We start from the raw sequence: 20,545 nt of genomic DNA on the forward strand, positions 1-20,545 counted from the left end.
TCAATGGGACCACAGAGACATCCCAGCCTGTTTTCCAGTCGGTGAGTTGCTCAGTATCGAAGGATATTAAGTTTAACTCCCATATGACGCTCATATGGAAATAAAGTGCCAACGTTTCTGTCCATCCTTGACCACTGTCGTGTCCAAGGTGGACCGAAACGTTGTTATTACCTTTATTTTAACATGTGCAGCTTGGATGTTATATTTTCAACCCCCCGTTGAAATTACGACTTACTGTCGCAATATTCTACTTATCCGCAACGTATTATGGCTTTGTGTTCGTCAGCCTATCTTAAAAATCCTAGAATTTCGTGAAATTCCTCTCCTCTCCTGTAAAAAATGTAGGCCTATGTGTGAATCTCACTTGTTTACCTGATAATGAATACTTAAGTTCCCTTACCTAGATCACCATATCCAGAATGGACATGTTTGTTGGCAAGTCGTTTACATCCACTTTAGGTTCAGACCCGCACTTTGGACATCGCAGACGACCTCTGTTGTTTATCTGCCCTGTTGAGAAAAATGAACATTAGTTCTATAAAGGGAAAATCACAACTTAAAATAGTCAAGGAAGGATTAAAATGTCGTGACTTTCTTTTCATTTCATATGTGCGGGTTGGATTATTTATATTTTGGTCATGAAGTTTGTATTTCATAGTGTGAGGAAGCACTTTCCTGAATTTACTTGAGTGCCACTAACACTCTTGTGACCTCGACGAGGACAGGAATTAAGTAATTATCAAAAGAAGGCATCAAGTCAGGGAGACTATGTAGCACCATCAAAGGTGCGGGATATTCACAAGGCACTAAATATCACTAAGGGTGCCAATACGCGAACAACTGTGCATAAGGCGAGCAATATGAAACACATCTGATTCACTAAGGATTTTATTAAGGAACAAGTGACCGCGGGGGACGGTCGGGAAGCAAGACACTTGCACATCCTGGAAGTCAAGACATTCAACATGGATATGCATGACTGCAAGAGGGACAATGCCGTTAGGATAATAAGCAGCAGGGAGGCACTCAATTAAGTGCCCGTGCGCAAAGTGTGTATGGCCAATACGTAACATTGCCAGAGCCATTTCCCACCGCCGGTTACGGTGGTAGGAGGACGGCCACTGGGACACACTACTCTTAAGAACACACAGTTTCTTACCAGTAACAGACGACCAACGACCCTGCCAACAGGCAAGAATGGAGGAATGAATAACTGGGTAGAAGTCGGAATAAGGAACACCTTTGCAGGAGATGGAACAAGTCCGGATAGCCGCCTTAGCGGCAGCGTCCGCACGCTCATATAAGGACACACCAATGTGGCTGGGAACCCAACAAAACTCCACAGTCTTAAATCTACGGGAGATAAGAAACAACCAATGTTGAATTTCAACTACCACCAGATGGACCGGGTTAAAGGACTCCAGATCCATGAATGCACTGCGAGAGTCAGCTACAACAACAAAGGAATGTTGACAGCGAAAGCTTCTGATAATAAATTCACCCAGTCTATTTGACTTAGTTATTTCAGGGAGATAAATTAAAATTTATCTGCATTATTTTCAACTGCATAAATGCAGTTGAGTCTAAGCAGAAGAACATTGTTTGAAGGACCTCAGGGCTCCATCCTGGGGTCTTCTGTCATTTGACCTGTATATGAGCTATTTGGATTAAGGATTGAGCAGCAACATTTACAACTTTGCAGACGATACAAGGATGTCCCAGGACCTGAGATCAGCAATGAACATACGCTCGTTTCAAGACAGTCTGGATAGCCATATGAAATAAACAAAGGCTTGGATGAAGCAGTTAATCGCAATGCCATACTTGATCCCGTAACAAAAGTCTTCTTTCACTGCTCGTAAACTGTAAACAAAGAGTGTTGACGAGACCACGCACACTAGAAGGTGAAGGGACGACGACGATTCGGTCCGTTCTGGACCATTTTCAAGTCGATTGTACCAAGTCAAGACAATCGACTTGAGAATGGTCCAGTACGGACCGAAACGTCGTCGTCCCTTCACCTTCTAGTATGTGTGGTCTGGTCAACATTCTTCAGCCACGTTATTGTGACTCATCGCATGCACAAAGAGTGTTGATTTAGCCTTAACCAATAGAGCAATTATACAAGAGTGATGATAGTTACTCAGGCACGACTTGCAAAATGTGTGTCCACACTTGGGTAGTATCAGCGGGCGCCGGTGGCCAGAGTCATACTCCTTGCAGCACTCCTTACACTCCGTGCACCCGGTCCTCTGCAACAATAACAAACACTTGAAAGAAAGTAATCGAGTTAATAAAATAATATTTTATTTAAAAAAAACACAAAATACAGAATCATATTACCTTGGAAATAATAATATAAGAATGAGTAACTATACTATACTGTACAGCAGCAGCACTACAGATGGGCCATACACTTTGGGTCCTGTGTAAAGCCACACCCGCTCACCGATCCTGTGTAAAGCCACACCCTCACACCCGTCTGCCTATCCAATCTATTCTTGAGAATAGATTGGATAGGCCCTGATCAGAGACAAAACGGAGAGACGACCCACTGTGGCTCGGTGAGGCGTCGAGAGTCCTGTGAGACGGATGAGGACAGGGAGGAAATATTCAACTAATCACCGAGCCAGAGTGGGTCGTCTCTCCGTTCTGTCTCTGTGTCTGATCAGGGATCTGATCCTGACCTGTTTCAACCTGTTAAGTTGTTGATTCAACCTGTTAAGTTGTCTTAATTGTGATAGCCCATTCCAGTCATTCAAAACCTGTATTCCTCCTAAAGCAAAATTTCTACAGCTTATATGCATTGTTGTGGGTTTAGACCTGATCGGACAGATTAAGAACCATGTATGTGTATCCTCTTTGCTTGTGTCTCAAACCTACTTAAAAACCTCAGTCAAAACCCCCTTGTTCTGTGTCTCTGGTGAATGCTGATTGAGGCACTTTGGTATTATCATAGGAAAGGTCCTTAATACCAGGCTTGTCAACAATATTTTTTACTATTAAATAGAATGTCTTTTTGTCGGTCTGAAGTAGGAGGCCAGATGTTTGAGGCTACAATCACAAAAATTTGCACGGTGATTGCTGTGGGGTAGGGACCCAACATGTGTGGGTTGAGGTTGGCTCCATTGGTTACAGTTAAAACTGGCTTCCTCATATACTGAACCCCTAACAAATCTAGCACCGGCTCGATCCTCTGGACCGGCCATTTCTAACCTGGGTTCCATGGAACAATGGGATTCAGAGACCCAGTGTCCTGCCTTATGAGAGAATTTTAAAAACTGATGAAAAAAATTGTACCTTGCCTTCTTTTACAAAAAAAGTAATTATTAGAATTTAATTTAATCTATTAATAAAAAATATAGTATTTAGAAAGTCATGCCAAGTTAGATATTCACGTAGTAGTTATTAATTGAGCAGTGAAAGCTTTACTTGGCAGAATATATGTTGTTAAGGCAAGATATTCAATTCACAGTAACTAACGTTTCCAGCGGTGCTCCCTTCTACTAACTCGTCTCGTTTCCGTCAAAGTACCGACAAATGTGCAGGTTACCATTACTGTACACTAGTACTAGGCATACTGTACTCTTGGGAGAATATAGAGTCGCGCTGTGGTTGTCGAGGCTGGAGTGGCCTCTCCAGGGCGCAAAGCCAGGGTAGGGTGATATGGAGGAGAAGCTGTTACCCATGCAGCAGGATCCCCACCCCCCCTCCACGTTCCTATACTGTCCAATGGAAACACTGTACACTAGTACAGTATTTATTGCTGTGTTATGTATTGCTAAGTAAATGCTGCTTATTAACGGTAAGTTAATTCATTTCTGGAGACCTGTTAGTGAGGGGGGAGGGCTGAGAGAGAGACAACAGTTTTTCTGCCAGTCAACACCTGTATTTGTAACCACAGAGATGTTTGTAAACGACATGTTGTTTTTGTTGATTTAGGGACGACAACGATCGTAGAATCGGATGCGCCCGGCGTACCCGTTAAGGGTTAATTCGCGAAGCCCAGAAAGGTGAAACGCCAAGCCAAATCACGAAACAAATGACGCCAATCACTAGAAACTAATATGCCTCGCCGCAAAGAAACACAGATAGAGAGATGATTGGGGAGTCCCCAAGAGTCCCGCAGGGGTAACAAGCACCAGCCCCGCCCCACACAGAGAACACTGGGAAGCAAAACCAAAAACTCTGCTCCCAACTAAAACGCTAAAGTCATCCAGTGTCCTCTGGCAGAGCAGAAGCCGGCCGCCCACCACGACTGAGGGCCCACCAGGAGCCCACCAAAACCCACCAACCCCCGGCACCTCTCGGCCAAGCCGGCCCCCGAACACCGTCACCCCGCCGGGAGAACCAGCCAGAACACGTAAAAAAAAAAAACTATCAACCATCCCGTGACCCAAGGCGATATGTGCGCCAGGCGTCGTACAACCGGACCGTTGAATAGGAATGCCAGACGGCAGTAGCAAAGCCGAAACGCGAGAACAGAACGTGATCCGGCGGCCCCCAGGCGGAGGAGGTGTCCAGACGTCCGCTCGTCGTCAAGGTTGAACCAGGACCTAAACGACATGTTTGTAAACGACGTGTTTGTAAACAAAGACATGTGCGTGGCATGGTTAGCACTGCAACCCGAAAATGAAGTCAGTGTTGATCTCAATCTTGCCTGATCATTAGTTAACAATAAACTACCTTGGTGCAGGTGTCCTATTATCTTAGCATCATCAGCAAACATGTTCATATAATTCTGTATACCTTCTGGTAGATCGTTTATATAGACGATGAAAATTACCAGTGCAAGAAATGAACCCTGTGGTACTCCGCTTGTAACACTCCTCCAATCAGATACATTGTCTCTGATTACTACCCTCATTTTCCTGGAGGTTTGAGCATTATTCATCCACGTCAGAAGTCTTCCTGTCACCCCTCCAGCATGTTCCAAGTTTCCTGAACAACCTCTTGTGTGAAACTATCAAAAGGCCTATTTTTTAAGGTGCAGATAAATAGTCACCCCAACCAACTCTAATTTTTGTGGCTGACATCAAAACTAAGTAAATTTGTTACACAGAATTTCCTTGATCGACAACCATAATGTCTGATGTTAAACAACTAATCTCCAGGCGTTCTCCTTAATGAGTTTTAGTTATTTTTTCAGTGTTTTGGAAACCTCGGTTGTTGATGATTCAGGTCTGTAATAAAGAGGGTTTTTACTGCTACAATTTTTGTAGATTGGAACTATGTTTGCCTTTTTCTGTATATCAGCCAAGAATCATGTACATATAAATGATTGGAAAAAAATAATTGAAGTTGAGTGCTGAGCTCAGATGCACATTCTCTCATGACCCAAGGTGAAACTTCATCTGGCCCAACCGTGTTTCTACCTGGCTATCATGTATCTCATAAAATGTGGCTTACATCTCTTATTTCTTTACCAAACAATAAATCTTTCCAATTAAACTCATTCAAGAACTTGCCGAATACCCCATATTCTCCTCTCTTGCCATCAGGTTTTCCACAATTTCCATCCATTTCTCCAGTCCCTTCTAGATTATAATGCACTGACATTTGATTTCCCAAAGGACATGGTCGCAATGGTGGAGCATTCCCTCCTCTCATTCTCGTGTTCTGATTAATATACTGAGACGTGAAAACTGCAGGATGAGGTTTATGTATCGGCTGGTTCAGAAGATTTAGCATAGAATATAATAGATTTGTAGGAGAAATTTTTTCTAAAGTGCCAGATTTTCGAAAAGCTGATTTTAATGGCTTAAGATTTTTTTTGGGTGAAATAGATTGGAAAGTCTTGTGCATTGTGGAAGGGGGCGGACCGGTCTTGGAGCAAGATGTGAGCTCAGCGATGGGTGACGTAAAAGGGGATTTCGATGTGGATTCAAAATATAACTTATTTAAAAATATTCTAAGCAAAGCACAGGAGAGTAGTATACCTTACAAACTGAATAGATCTAATAAAATGACCCAAAATAGATAACAAAGGATCTGAAGAACCTTATAGGTAGAAAGAGAGCTTGGTACAAAAGGATTAAGAATGGGGAAGTCAGTTTAGAACAAGAATTCGCACAACTGGTTAGAAATGTTTAAAAGGAGATAAGGAGGGCAGAAAGAAACTATGAAGTTCGCACAGCAGGTCAAGCAAAGATAAATCCCAAAGGTTTTTTTCAGTTATATCGAACAAAGATTAGGGAAAGGATAGTTCCATTAAAAACTGAGAGAGGCCAGATAACTAATAATGACGAAGAGATGAGTAGTATTTTTAATAAATATTTAATCTCTGTATTTACTAAAGAGGAACGTAACTCTATACCTTCAGCTGAACAAGTCTATGTGGGTGGGGACGAGGACAGGTTGACTAATTTTACAGTTACCAGGGAGGATGTTATTGAACAAATAGTGAAACTCAAGTCAAACAAATCCCCAGGGCCGGATGAAATGTTTACCAGGGTGCTTAAAGAATGCAAAGCGAAACTTTGCAATCCATTGTCTACCATATTTAATAAGAGTCAGACAGAGTGCCAGAGTCGTGGAAGGTTGCTAATGTGGTACCAATTTTCAAGAAAGGAGATAGATCACTTGCGTCAAACTATCTGCCAATTAGCCTAACGTCTATTGTGGGAAAATTACTTGAATCGATAATTGAAAATACCATTCGACATCATCTTGAAATATATAAATTTATAAATGATTCACAACATGGATTTACAAATGGTCGTACATGTTTAACAAACTTGCTATCATTTTATTCCAGCATAGTTGAGGCAGTTGATACCTTACCTTGAGGGTAAGGTATCAACTGCCTCACCCTCAAGGTAAGGTAAGGTATGATAGTGGCAAGGGTTGTGATGTTGTGTACCTTCACTTTAGCAAAGCTTTTGATACAGTGCCACATAAAAGACTGATTAAAAACTTAAGAGGCTCACAGAATTGAGCATTGAATTGGGTGTAGCAGAGGAAAAGGAGGTTATAGGTCCGGTCATTCTCAGGTACTGGAGGGTTGGGGGACATGGTAGGGCGTGGTTGGGGGAGGGAAGGGGTGTGCGGTAGTGAGGTCAAGGTCTTGCCAGTTGCTGCCTAGATGTTTTGACTCTGCTGTCATGAAATCTCTGTGATTTATGTTCCTGCTGCTCCTGATTTGTCATGAATCGTTTTATGTAAACATTATAGAAATTCCCTGACCTCCTTAGTAAATGTCTGTGTTCCAATATATACTCAACTGCATGTACGTTCGTAAATTCTACCTAAACAGGTCGATTCGTAGTATTCGGAGTACTTGTCCTAATGCAGAGTGATATCACAACCTCCTGCTCGGTCAGCATGCAAACATCTCATGATCTCCCCCAGCTCTAGTCTATCATATTGTATCCTCTCGAGTTGTGAAGGCATGGCGTTCCTCGATGAGTCCTACCTTGAGGCTACCTTGAGGTGCTTCCGGGCCTTAGTGTCCCCGCGGCCCGGTCGTCGACCAGGCCTCCTCCAGTCCATGTATTACTATTGTTCTTTTCTTCTGTAGTTCCTTGTCATCATCTCTCATCACTCTACTTCAATGTTCCTTGATGTAGACCAGACCACACACTAGAAGGTGAAGGGATGACGACGTTTCGGCCCGTCCTGGACCATTCTCAAGACAATCGACTTGAGAATGGTCCAGGACGGACCGAAATGTCGTCGTCCCTTCACCTTCTAGTGTGTGGTCTGATCACCATACTTTAACCACGTTATTGTGACTCATCGCCTGCATTCCTTGATGTATTGTGCCCCCTGCTGTCTCTTTGTCGTTTCTAATTACCATATTGTCTCTTCATTTTCACATAATCGAGAGGTGCTTTGTAATCTTTCCAATTTGTTCTCTAGTTGTAGCAGTCTCGCCTCCCCAGCTTGCTCACTACTCCAGTGGTGGTTGACCCTACCTCTGTTGCCCCGGTGTCCTGGACTATGTCTCTCTCCCTCTTCCACTCCTCCGCCCCCCGGCTATGACTGATTCTAAGTTATTTACTCTTCCCTTCTATCTATGCATTACTGCCGCCACTCTGTTTCCATTTTCCTATTTTCTGCTGTCTCTTTGTCGTTTCTAATTACCATATTGTCTCTTCATTTTCACATAATCGAGAGGTGCTTTGTAATCTTTCCAATTTGTTCTCTAGTTGTAGCAGTCTCGCCTCCCCATCCCTCCTCAGCTTGCTCACTACTCCAGTGGTGGTTGACCCTACCTCTGTTGCCCCGGTGTCCTGGACTATGTCTCTCTCCCCCTTCCACTCCTCCCCCCCCCCCGGCTATGACTGATTCTAAGTTATTTACTCTTCCCTCCTATCTATGCATTACTGCCGCCACTCTGTTTCCATCTTCCTATTTTCTGCTTAATAATATCCCTCTATCCACTGCTTCTGTTTGTCCATTTCATATTCCCATTTTGTAGCCAAGTACTTTTTCTGTTTTTATATGATCTCCTCAACTCCAAAGTTTACCCCTCTCTTCCCATTCCTCCCAAAGCTCTCTCTATAATCCTATCTACTCCTCCCAGTGTAAATTCCTCCATGCTGCTCCTTGACCTAGTTACTCTTCCTGTGTCAGCCATTGCAAGACTTCCTTAAGCAGAAAGCGTACCAGTTACCTCACCCTCTTGCCAGCACAATAGGTGAGTATTTCCCGGTATGTTGTCTTCAAAGTCTTGAGCTTCCAATTTCTTCATTCAGAGTTCCCAGCCTTGCCAGAGCTACCCTTACACCTGCCGTCAGGAGATATAGGAGCTCCACGACCCAGTGGATCAAAGGGTTGCTATCACAACATTTATTGTGTTGTTACTGCAGTCCTTTCTGACTGAGGTCACTTGTATTAGTGCCATCCCCAATAGGCAACATCTCAAACCTACTAGGTAGGGTATCTGGATTGTGCCTGGGGGGGGGTTCTGGGATTTAAATAGGGAGATTGAAGAAATCGAGCGGAAATTGCAACACTCATATGAAACTGAAGAAAGGCAGTTAGAACCGAAAGCCATTCAGGAAATAAAGAAAAATCCAAAATATTTCTTCTCATATGCGAAATCAAAAGCAAAAACCACTGCCAGTATTGGACCTATTCGTACAAGTGAAGGTTCATACACGGAGGATGACAAAGAAATTAGTGAAATCCTAAAAAAGCAGTATGAGGACATGTTTAGCACTCCAATAAACAACATGAAGGTGGAAGATCCAGACAATTTCTTTATGCGGGATATTCAAACCCCTGTAAATATAACTGATATAAACACGAGCGCACTAAATTTTGAAAAAGAAATTGAAAACATGCCCATGCACACGGCCCCAGGTCCAGACTCATGGAATTCAATATTTATAAAGAAATGCAAAGTGCCGGTAGCACAGGCACTCAGTATAGTGTGGAGGAAGAGCTTGGACACGGGGGAGATACCAGATGCACTTAAAGTAGCAGACATAGCCCCTCTACACAAGGGAGGGAGCAAAGCATTGGCCAAAAATTATAGACCAGTTGCACTAACATCGCACATCATAAAAGTATTTGAGAGAGTGATTAGGAGTCAGGTCACCAATTTCATGGAGACCAATGACCTTCACAACCCAGGCCAACATGGATTTCGAGCGGGAAGATCGTGCCTCTCACAGCTACTTGAGCACTACGACAAAGTCACTGAGGCATTAGAAGAGAAACAGAATGCTGATGTGATATACACGGACTTCGCAAAGGCTTTCGATAAATGTGACCATGGCGTGATAGCACACAAAATGAAGTCAATGGGAATAACCGGTAAAGTAGGACGCTGGATACTCAGTTTTCTGTCAAACAGGACTCAGCGAGTAACTGTCAACCATATAAAATCTAGTCCAAGTGCAGTGAAAAGCTCTGTACCTCAGGGTACAGTCCTTGCACCGCTGCTTTTCCTTATTCTCATATCAGATATAGACAAAAATACAAGTCACAGCTTCGTATCATCCTTTGCAGATGACACAAAAATCAGTATGAAAATTACCTCGGCTGAGGACATTGAAAAACTTCAAGCTGATATTAATAAAGTTTTCGACTGGGCATCAGAAAATAACATGATGTTTAACAGTGATAAATTCCAGGTACTCAGGTACGGTAAAAATGAGGACCTTAAACATAATACAGAGTACAAAACACAATCAAATGTACCCATAGTAGGAAAACAGCATGTAAAGGATTTGGGAATAATAATGTCTGATGACCTAACGTTTAAGGAGCATAACCAAGCAAATATTGCGACAGCCAGAAAAATGATAGGATGGATTACGAGAACTTTCAAATCCAGGGATCCCATCACAATGGTTGTACTCTTCAAGTCACTTGTGTTGTCCCGTCTTGAGTACTGTTCAGTACTCACTTCCCCCTTCAGAGCAGGAGAGATTGCTGAAATAGAGGGAATACAGAGAACATATACGGCACGCATAGATGCAATAAAGCACCTAAATTATTGGGATCGTCTCAAAGCCCTCCAAATGTACTCACTAGAAAGAAGACGAGAGATATATCAAATAATATACACCTGGAAGATACTGGAGGGCCAAGTACCAAATCTACACAGTAAAATAACAACGTACTGGAGTAAACGTTATGGAAGAAAATGTAGAATAGAACCAGTGAAGAGCAGAGGTGCCATAGGCACAATCAGAGAACACTGTATAAACATCAGAGGTCCGCGGTTGTTCAACGTCCTCCCAGCAAGCATAAGAAATATTGCCGGAACAACCGTGGACATTTTCAAGAGGAAACTAGATTTATTCCTCCAAGGAGTGCCGGACCAACCGGGCTGTGGTGGGTATGTGGGCCTGCGGGCCGCTCCAAGCAACAGCCTGGTGGACCAAACTCTCACAAGTCAAGCCTGGCCTCGGGCCGGGCTTGGGGAGTAGAAGAACTCCCAGAACCCCATCAACCAGGTATCAACCAGGTAAAGCCCGGCCCAGGGGCAGAGTTGACTTAAGAGAGCTTGGTCCAACAGGCTGTTGCTTGGGGTGGGCTGCGGTACACAGTGGTCGGTCAGTCTCTTTCTCATTCTCTCTCTCTTTCTTTCTTTCTCTCTCTCTCTCTCTCTCTCTCTCTCTCTCTCTCTCTCTCTCTCTCTCTCTCTCTCTCTCTCTCTCTCTCTCTCTCTCTCTCTCTCTCTCTCTTTCTTTCTTTCTCTCTCTCTCTCTCTCTCTCTCTCTCTCTCTCTCTCTCTCTCTCTCTCTCTCTCTCTCTCTCTCTCTCTCTCTCTCTCTCTCATTAACTCTCTCTCTCTCTCTCATTATCTCTCTCTCTCTCTCTCTCTCTCTCTCTCTCTCTCTCTCTCTCTCTCTCTCTCTCTCTCTCTCTCTCTCTCTCTCTCTCTCTCTCTCTCTCTCTCTCTCTCTCTCTCTGTCACTCTCACTATCTCTGTTTCTCCCTCCTGTTCTCTCTCCCTGTCATTCTCTCTACCTCCCTTCATCCTGTTCTCTTTCACAATACTCACTATACACACCCAGGTAATGCAAAACATAACTGCAATGTTATTTTTAATAGTGTTACTTTAATATTGAATGTTGTTGTTAGGTTGTGTGTGATGAATATCTGAAACATTTGTTAAAACCAGTCTATGGAGAATCAAGCCCACATTTCAGACTTCACAGTAGTCGTGGTTGTCACAATAGGAGACAATCCTACCTAATGAGATGCATGAGGATTGATCCCCTCGTGACACTTCTCTGATCCCCTCGTGACACTTCTCATACAATCACACTCCACCATGGAAAATTGCATGAGTCTATCCAAAACAATCTGGCCTTCATCCTCAGAAAGACTGACAGAGATATACATTCTGTTTTATATAGATAGATTAGTTTCAGAATTAATCTGAGAGCTTTCGGATACTTACCCCACGATTTTGTGTACTGGATTGCTTTGATGTTGAACTCAAATTATCCATGAAAGAATAACCTCCCGTCAATGTAGGAAGGGTTTGCAACATACGAAAACCCTGCGACAGAGGAAGGCCCTGCGACATACCATTGTTCTGCATCATCATCATCATCATTATCTTCATGAAGTCTTCGTGTCGTGCTTGTGAGATCGCCATTTGTGTTAGCATCACATTCATTTGTTGAAAAGACATCTGGAATCATGACACTTCATTAAATTAGAAAATCAAGTGAAGCAATGTGGGGAATCGAACCCTCACCTGGGTATTCCCAAGCTGTGCACCTTACTGGGTTAAATCTCTGCCCCAACTAATTTTCTCGTCGATATATCACTTTTTTGTGTGTTCTATATTAAATATTTCTTTCATTCTGAGAGAACCGATTGAAGTTAGATGAAAGGCTAATGACAATGATATAAAGAAATGGACAAACTTTAAAACTAAAATATGTATGTTTCAAAATGAATATATTATATATGTCTATTTAATATAGGTTATTATTAACATGATATGGCATCACAAAGAAATCACAGTGCAGTGAAAATCGCAGAGAAAATTATTTGGGGGCAATGAGGTGTCTTGAACCAGCGTTTTGGTGAGTCTTAAGACACCAGCCTTTAACCCATTCAGCCACAGTAGAACAAAAGCCTATTAACTCATAACTACTGAATTCACAAAGAGGACTGGAGGTCCAAGCCAGTACCCAACCAAGCTTTTAAGATAAGTCCGCCTACACGCTTACCTGCAGGTCATATTCACACTTTTACTCCCCTCCTTCAGATTAGTATAGAGTACCCTTTAACTACTTCTGGTCTCTGGTTCTCTCTGCATTATTATTATTAGTTTTCTTTCTTTTTATATTAGGGGGGCTTATATTATTTATATAAGCGGGGCTTATATTTGTGGGATATCCTCCTTTGATGTTTAAGTTTGACTCCTTGGCTGCTCTTCCATGTACTATTTGTGTCCTAGCTTGTATCATGTTTCATGAAAATTCCTTTTTCCCACCTACCACCACCTCTTTTGGCTCGTTCGATCGTTTTTGGTTCCTCTTGTAGGCACAGGACTTCACTTCCCTCTCAAATCCTCATTTATTTTGCATCCACAAGGCTTCTACCTTGTGGGCTGCATTTATGGAGGGTTCGTGTTTTTTTCCTGGCATTTGGATGATCTTCAACTTTCTTTTGTACTACTTGCTCATTTGTGGGGCGAGTTATGGGCTCCATCCCGTGATCAGCTGCCTTAGCTTCCTGTAGCCTTGGCCACAGAGGCCCAAGTGATCCATGCTCACTTGGTCACCATTTTGTAGATCAGGTCTGCAAAATTGTCCGGATGCATTGGCTTCAGTGCCGGGTATTGCTGCCCTGTTGCCTGCTGTTTGGCTTTGGGGGCCATACCCTGGCTGCTCACTCCTCTCTTTTGGTGGTAGACTTTTGTCTTGCCAATCTCAGCTCGCATGTTGGCAGGCTATGCTTGTCCAGGCTTTAATTTGGCTGAGTCCCTCCCCTTTTTCTTTGCTTTCCCTTTTCATCCATATAGTTTCCTGTGGAGTCGATATCTTAGGGCCTTCGGCCACAGCCACTGGCTTCCTGCCCCTTATTTGGGTTCTCTTGCAGCAAGGTTCTGTGCTTCCCGTATTTTCCGACTGTTGGTTTCTTCTTCGCATTAGTACCTGCCACCGCTCCTCCTTCCTGGTAATCCTTCTTTGTTTCTCTGTGGTTATTTAGCTATTGAATGAAACGTCTCTTTCTGGTAGAGCCCCAAAGATGCTCTCTGTTCTTCTCCCTCCCTTCCAAATTTTAATATTTTTTTTAATATTTATTTATATGTACAAGAGTTGTTACATTCTTGTACAGCCACTAGTACGCGTAGCGTTTCGGGCAGGTCCTAAATCCTATGTTCCCCGGAATATGACTCCCACGAAGAATCGTTTTAACAACCAGGTACCCATTTTACTTTTGAGTTAAACAAAGGCTACAGTTAGGGATTTGCACCCAGTAAATCCTCCCCGGCCAGGATACGAACCCAGGACAAAGCGCTCGCGGAACGCAAGGCGAGCATCCTACGACTATGCCACGGAAACTGTTCCTCTACTCATCAGTTCGTTGGTGGGGTTATTATCTACTCCAGAATTTGATTGCGAGCTGCAGAGGACTGAGCTCCAGGCTGCCTGGTTGTGGTGTTCAATACTAACAGGTTTGCCCTAATTTGGAGGGATTTTTTTTTTTAATCGTTAGGGGAACTATTTGGCAGTTTTCAGGTTTTTAGTCTTGTGAACTCAACAGTTATCTGTAAAGCTGTGCAGACTTTGTGGATGCTTTCCCGGGAAAGTTGCAAAATTCATTTGCTTTTTGCGCTGCAACACCTCCACATTGCTACTCCACCTTCTCACTTAAAACCCCAGCTTAACACTGCTTGCAAGCTCACTGTGACCCCTCACTGAACTCCCAGCTAACTGTTAAACAGAAACTTTAATTGAGGGGGAAGCTACAAATGAAAGGGATATGATTTTAAATAATGAATAATACTTAAACTTACAGCTGCCACCACCTTCCTGAAACCTGAATGTGCCTGTATTACTGAACTCCCAGGAAGGACAGAAATAAATGATCATGAACTCGAAGGGCGTAGGAATCTTAACGTTAATGCTTGGGATTTATTTATAGAAATCTTTACTTATTGAGGAGACACGGACTTCCAATACAGCACATAAACTCGACATATAAAAATGACTCAACATTAATAAAAAGGGGTTAACTAAATACCATTAAATCAATATTCACTTTACTTAACAAAAGTCATGTTTATTTATATCTTAGCTGTAAATATATCCTTATGAGGCAATAGGTATCCACTGATTGAACATGAGTACTCAAGAGCACATTACCTTTCCCTGCAATCACCGGCCACAGATGTTGAATGGCTGGCCTCAGGTCCCTGGACCTGTCTCCAAAACACTCCCAAGACACATTCTAAAAATTCCTTTTGACTACCCCAGGGAGGCCTATGGTTTTACCCACGAGTTTGACTCCGGGCTAGGAGCGCCAATCAATTCAAACCAAAACTGGATGCTCTGGTCCCTTGGCCAATGGGTGTCTGGCACTACCCTTGGGGACTCCGCCTCTCAGACTTAGTCCAATAACTTGAGCCCCCAAGGCCTAAATTTGAGAATACGGTTTTATGGCACTAAGTTATATTGCTCCAACTTGTCCACGCCTATAGAGGAGGAAGGGGAGTGGGGAAAGGGTAGGGGAGAGAGGGAAATGAGTGGGGATGGAGTGGGGGAAAAGTGGGCCAAGTGAGAGGGACTGTCCAGCCACCAGGGGCCTCTTGGCTCCAGTTTTATGGCAGGAAAGGGCGGAGGGAGAGGAAAGATGAGGCAACGGGGGAGGGGGGGGGGGGAATGAACAGGGAAGGGCGAGACAAACGAGGGGAAGGGGAGAAGCTAGGTCTGTACACAGACCATTACAGTGCCTCTGGGAGGGTGGAGGGTAGGTTCTGGCACTGGTCCCTAAGACCAAATAGACCTCTTGCAACTTATATGACAAATATAATGGAACATTCTCTCTGAGATGGCTGTACACAGCCACTAGGTCTCTACCAATAAGTGTTTCATTACATTCAATTTTTTTTTTTATTCCAATATGTTTCCAAGTTTTCATGTTACCCTTTATTTTATAAAATTTCATGGTAGTTTATTCAAACTTTTCATTATCTTCAATATTTGGAGCCGGTTGGCCGAGCAGACAGCACGCTGGACTGTGATCCTGTGGTCCCGGGTTCGATCCCGGGCGCCGGCGAGAAACAATGGGCAGAGTTTCTTTCACCCTATGCCCCCTGTTACCTAGCAGTAAATAGGTCCCTGGGTGTTAGTCAGCTGTCACAGGCTGCTTCCTGGGGGTGGAGGCCTGGTCGAGGACCGGGCCGCGGGGACACTAAAGCCCCAAAATCATCTCAAGATAACCTCAAGATATTATTGAAAAATTCCTCTTTGGGAAAGAGCCTTATCCGGTGTTTCCGTTCATATTCATGTTTTTTTTTTGAGTGATTAATGTATGTCTTTTGTAAGCCATGGGTTGTTTAGGCTTTTGGCAGTGACTTGTTGAGATAGCCCAACAGTGCATGTTACAGAGGCTCTGGACTTTGTAAGGAAATGTTTGTATATGAGTTTAATATTTTCCACGCAACCGGTTTTAGTCTCCTAAGCTTGTTGCTGACAACTTCATTAAACTGCTTATGGAGGCCTGATTGTGTAGTCTGAAGCTAATTTTCCTTGTTCTAACAGTAGGAGATGATGTTTGTCAGTGATCTGTTGTACCATCAGTAGTTATTTCCCGAAGTTTGCATCTAAATTGTACTTGGATGGGGTTCTGGGAGTTCTACTCCCCAAGCCAGACCCGAGGTCAGGCTTGACTTATGAGAGATTGGTCCAACAGGCTGTTGCTTGGAGCGGCACGCAGGCCCACATATCTACTACAGCCTAGTTGGTCCGGAATTTCTTGAAGAAAACTGTCCAGCTTTTTCTTGAAGTTTCCACTTTTGTTCCGGTAATATTTCTTATACTCGCTGGGAGGGTGTTGAACAACCGTGGACTTCTGATGTTCGTATAGTGTTCACTGATTGTGCCTATGGCACTCCTGCTCTTCACTGGTTCTATTCTGCATTTCTTTCCATATCATTTGGTTCAATATGTTATTTTACTGTGAAAATTAGGGACCTGGCCTCAAGTATTCTCCATTTATATATAATTCGATACCTCTCTCTCGTCTTCTTTCTAGAGAGCACATTTTGAAAGCTTTGAGACGGTCCCAATAGTTTATGTATTTTATCGTGTCAATGTGTGCTGTGTGTTCTTTGTATTCCCTCTATTTCAGCAATTTCTTCTGCTCGGAAGAGGGAAGTGAGTATCGAGACAGCACATTTGAAGAGTACAACCATTGTGATGGGATCCCTGGATTTGAAGGCTCTCATAATTCATCCTATCAATTTTCTTGCTGACGCAATATTTGCTTGGTTATGCTCCCTAAACGTTAGGTCGTCAGACATCATTATTCCCAGATCCTTTACATACTGCTTTCCTACTATGGGCAGATTTTATTGTATTTGTACCCTGTATTATGTTTAAGGTCCTCATTTTTACCGAACTCGAGAGCCTGGAATTCATCACTGTTAAACATCATGTTATTTTCTGCTGCCCAGTCAAAAACTTTATTAGTATCTGCTTGTAGTTTTTCAATGTCTTTAACAGAGATAATTTTCATGCTGATATTTGTGTCATCTACAGAGGATGATACAAAGCTGTGACTTGTATTTGAACCTATATCTGATATGAGAATAAAGAAAAGCAGTGGTGCAAGGACTGTACTCTGAGGTACAAAGCTTTTAACTGCACTTGGACTATTTGATTTGATTGACTGTTACTCTCTGAGTTCTGTTTGACAACAAATTTAATATCCATCCCCTTACTTCATCTGTTATTTATATTAAGCTTAGTTTGTGTGCTATCACTCCATGGTCACATTTATCAAATGCCTTTGCAAAGTCCGTGAATACGACATCTGCATTCTCTTTTTCTTCTAATGCCTCAGTGATTTGTTTGAGCTTATTTGACCAATTGTAGCCTAGGGAGGAGGCACCCATTTAAGCACTTCTGGTAAGTTTAGTCCTCATGGGTATGAAGGAACGAACTATCAGGGGGCTCCTACCCAAGCTCATGGGTATAAAGGAACTATCAGGGGGGCTCATAGCCAAGCTCATGGGTATGAAGGAACTATCAGGGGGGGCTCATACCCAAGCTCATGGGTATGAAGGAGCTATCAGGGGGGCTCATACCCAAGCTCATGGGTATGAAGGAACTATCAGGGGAGCTCATACCCAAGCTCATGTGTATGAAGGAAGGAACTGTCAGGGGGCTCATACCCAAGCTCATGGGTATGTGAGAAAATTGTCGGGATTGATATAAGAGGAGAACTACTTTGTACTTGTACTGTACTAAATTTTAAAAAATTACTGTATGCAAAATTAATACAACTAAAAGTACCTAGCTAGGGTTGTAAAGCCTAGCTCCTCTTGTCCTAATGACAGACTGTGGGCTGTAAGGGGCATGTTGGGTTCCTAAGGGTGAATGGAGAAGTTGATTGAAAATCTACAATCCACCTGCAGATAATTCAACACATCAGCTTGTATTGTTAATACAAGAATAAGATTAAATAAACCCAATTCTATAACTGAACACTGGTTCTGTTAATGTCAAGGATCAAAACATGTACACAGTCGAGCTTAGCACCATAACTACAACAACCAATATTTACACACTAATAAACACAACAATTTGTATTATAGAGGTATGATATATATGAATATGCAATCAAAGGACCTTGAATTGGGTCCAAGTGTTGGTATCTAGGCACAAGAGATTATATTCAATATGATAAACTGATATGATAAATTAAAGATAACTAAGTAAACAATTGTTAACTTAATGTATATTATCAATTATATCTACAGATATATTAAATTTATATGAAAAGATTCAGTCGAGCTTGACTTTTAATGACTGAGGTTGAATTAATGAGTGTCCAGATACTTGAAAAGATTCAGTGGCTGAAAGATTAATAATAACTGACTGATATATTGGGCATTGCCCCACTCTGTAACAACAAACAGTTTAACTGAATAGATTAAGGTTATACAAGCATACAATTGGCCAATCAACACATTACAATAACACTCAATATACTTAATCTGAATGTCGGTGCCATTTGAGAAGTTGCCAGACAGGATAACGCTCTTGTAGAGTTTAGGCACTATATTTTATGTCACAGCTTTGCTGTTTATTATTCTGGTAGCTTTGCTAATTGATTAGGTCCTTGGTTGTGTTTGCAGTATTTTTGTGATTTTTTTTTTTACATACCCATACTCAGGGAAGGGTTTTTGACACTTAAAAAAAAAATTCCAAAGAATTTATTTCCTGCGCACTGCAGGGGTGTCATATTTGGAGGCAACGCAGTTAAAGGGATAGAGAGGGTAACCTTCAAGGTATATATATTGATTATTTTTACTGTCTAGACATATGATTGAGATAAGATGTGATTATAATATAATTAGATATAAGATTTATAGATTATAAGTAGTACTTATTAATACTATTGATTCATATTAAGGATTTGACTTAATCTTTACTGGAAATCAATTGATTGTTCCAATAGCATTTTAATTAAGATATTGTTCTAGAACTTCTAGATCCTTGAAAAACCATGCACAAAGTCATGTAGGAACCATGGGCCTTATGGTGTATGCGATCATAGTGACATTGTTATGTAGGATCCAGATGTAGGATTTAATGAATCTGTAATGATTCTGATATAATATAGAAATAATACATTTCTTAGATAATAATATAGATATAGTGGGTAAAATTTTCCACAGTATGAAGGAAGGAACTATCAGGGGACGGCTCATACCCAAGCTCATGGGTATGAATGAAGGAACTATCAGGGGGCTCATACCCAAGCTCATGGGTATGAATGAAGGAACTATCAAGGGGCTCATACTCCAACCCGTCCTTGACTCAAGTCCATTCCATCCAGCGGTCGACCCCACAGACGCAATCATAAATTTTAACATGCTGTTCATCCAAAACAGGAAAATATAAATTAATATTATAATATATTAGCATATTGTGCATATATAGGCATAGGTTAGGTTAGGTGTTTAGGTTCTGTTGGCGATTATTTGTATTTTGTAGTACGTGGGTGAAGCATTTACAGCGTTGTGGCTCGATAAAAATTCGTCAGCGAAACACTTGTTCCGGAAGTGTTCGGACGTCAACAGTTTGGCGGGTGCATGGAATTACTTTTGTGTCTTTGTTTGGAGGACAAGCTGTATGAGCATGATATGAACATGCAAGAGTTCATACAGTTGAGGAAGCTAGTAACTTGTGGGTGATTCAACTGCCAGAGATCAATATTATAATACTTTATTAGTATAAAGTATTATACTAATTATTATACTATAAAGTATTATACTTTATACTATATAATTATTATAGTATAAAGTATTATACTAAGTATTATACTTTATTTTATAATACATTATTAGTTGAATTTTGCTGTTTGTTAATATTAAATTTCTGTTGTAAGTATAGAATTCAGTTACATGTGCGTTAAGAACTTTGTGCACCGCTCTAATGGTTAAGTTCGCTTCCGAACTTTTGATTTTGAACTGGAAATTTATATATTCACAGGTGTCTCGAGTTGTGATGACGTTTGAGCATGACAGCCTCTAGTGGCAGCAAACTGCCGAACCACCACCTCTGGCTGGGTCCACAGTTCTTTTTCTGAGGAGGACTACTGACTAATTGGATGTTCAGTAGTTGGGTTGAATTTTATTTTAGTCACGGCTCTGCTAATATTACATTTTTTTTAGTTTAGTGGGTACAATGGGTGTTCGATTCTATAGTTGCTGTTCGATTTTGGTTTGGGCTTCGTCTTGTCAAGAAGGGGAGAGAAGCGTTAAAAGAAGATAAAGGACCGGAAAAATAACTATGTTTAACCTCTAGAAGAAATATATCAGTTCACCAATAATCAGCGAGAATGATGACCAAACCACACATCACAAGATAAAGAAAGGAAGACA

The 20,545-nt window shown here is 41.9% G+C and overlaps 1 protein-coding gene across 2 annotated transcripts in view; it reads right to left on the reverse strand.

Annotated features, from left to right (window-relative positions):
* Window positions 1–392: 392 nt before the first annotated feature.
* LOC123752447 (uncharacterized) overlaps window positions 393–20,545 on the reverse strand; it is a 34,449-nt gene continuing 14,296 nt past the window's right edge. For both annotated transcript variants that reach the window (XM_069332078.1, XM_069332079.1), the window contains 3 exons: window positions 11,867–12,103; window positions 2,144–2,252; window positions 393–510 (listed from right to left, as the gene is read on the reverse strand). In XM_069332078.1, coding sequence (XP_069188179.1) covers window positions 401–510; window positions 2,144–2,252; window positions 11,867–12,103 — 456 coding nt within the window. In that variant the 3' untranslated portion in view covers window positions 393–400. The remainder of the gene's footprint in view (window positions 511–2,143; window positions 2,253–11,866; window positions 12,104–20,545) is intronic.

The sequence above is a fragment of the Procambarus clarkii genome, chromosome 27 (genome assembly GCF_040958095.1).
Source record: "Procambarus clarkii isolate CNS0578487 chromosome 27, FALCON_Pclarkii_2.0, whole genome shotgun sequence".
NCBI classification, from domain to species: domain Eukaryota; kingdom Metazoa; phylum Arthropoda; class Malacostraca; order Decapoda; family Cambaridae; genus Procambarus; species Procambarus clarkii.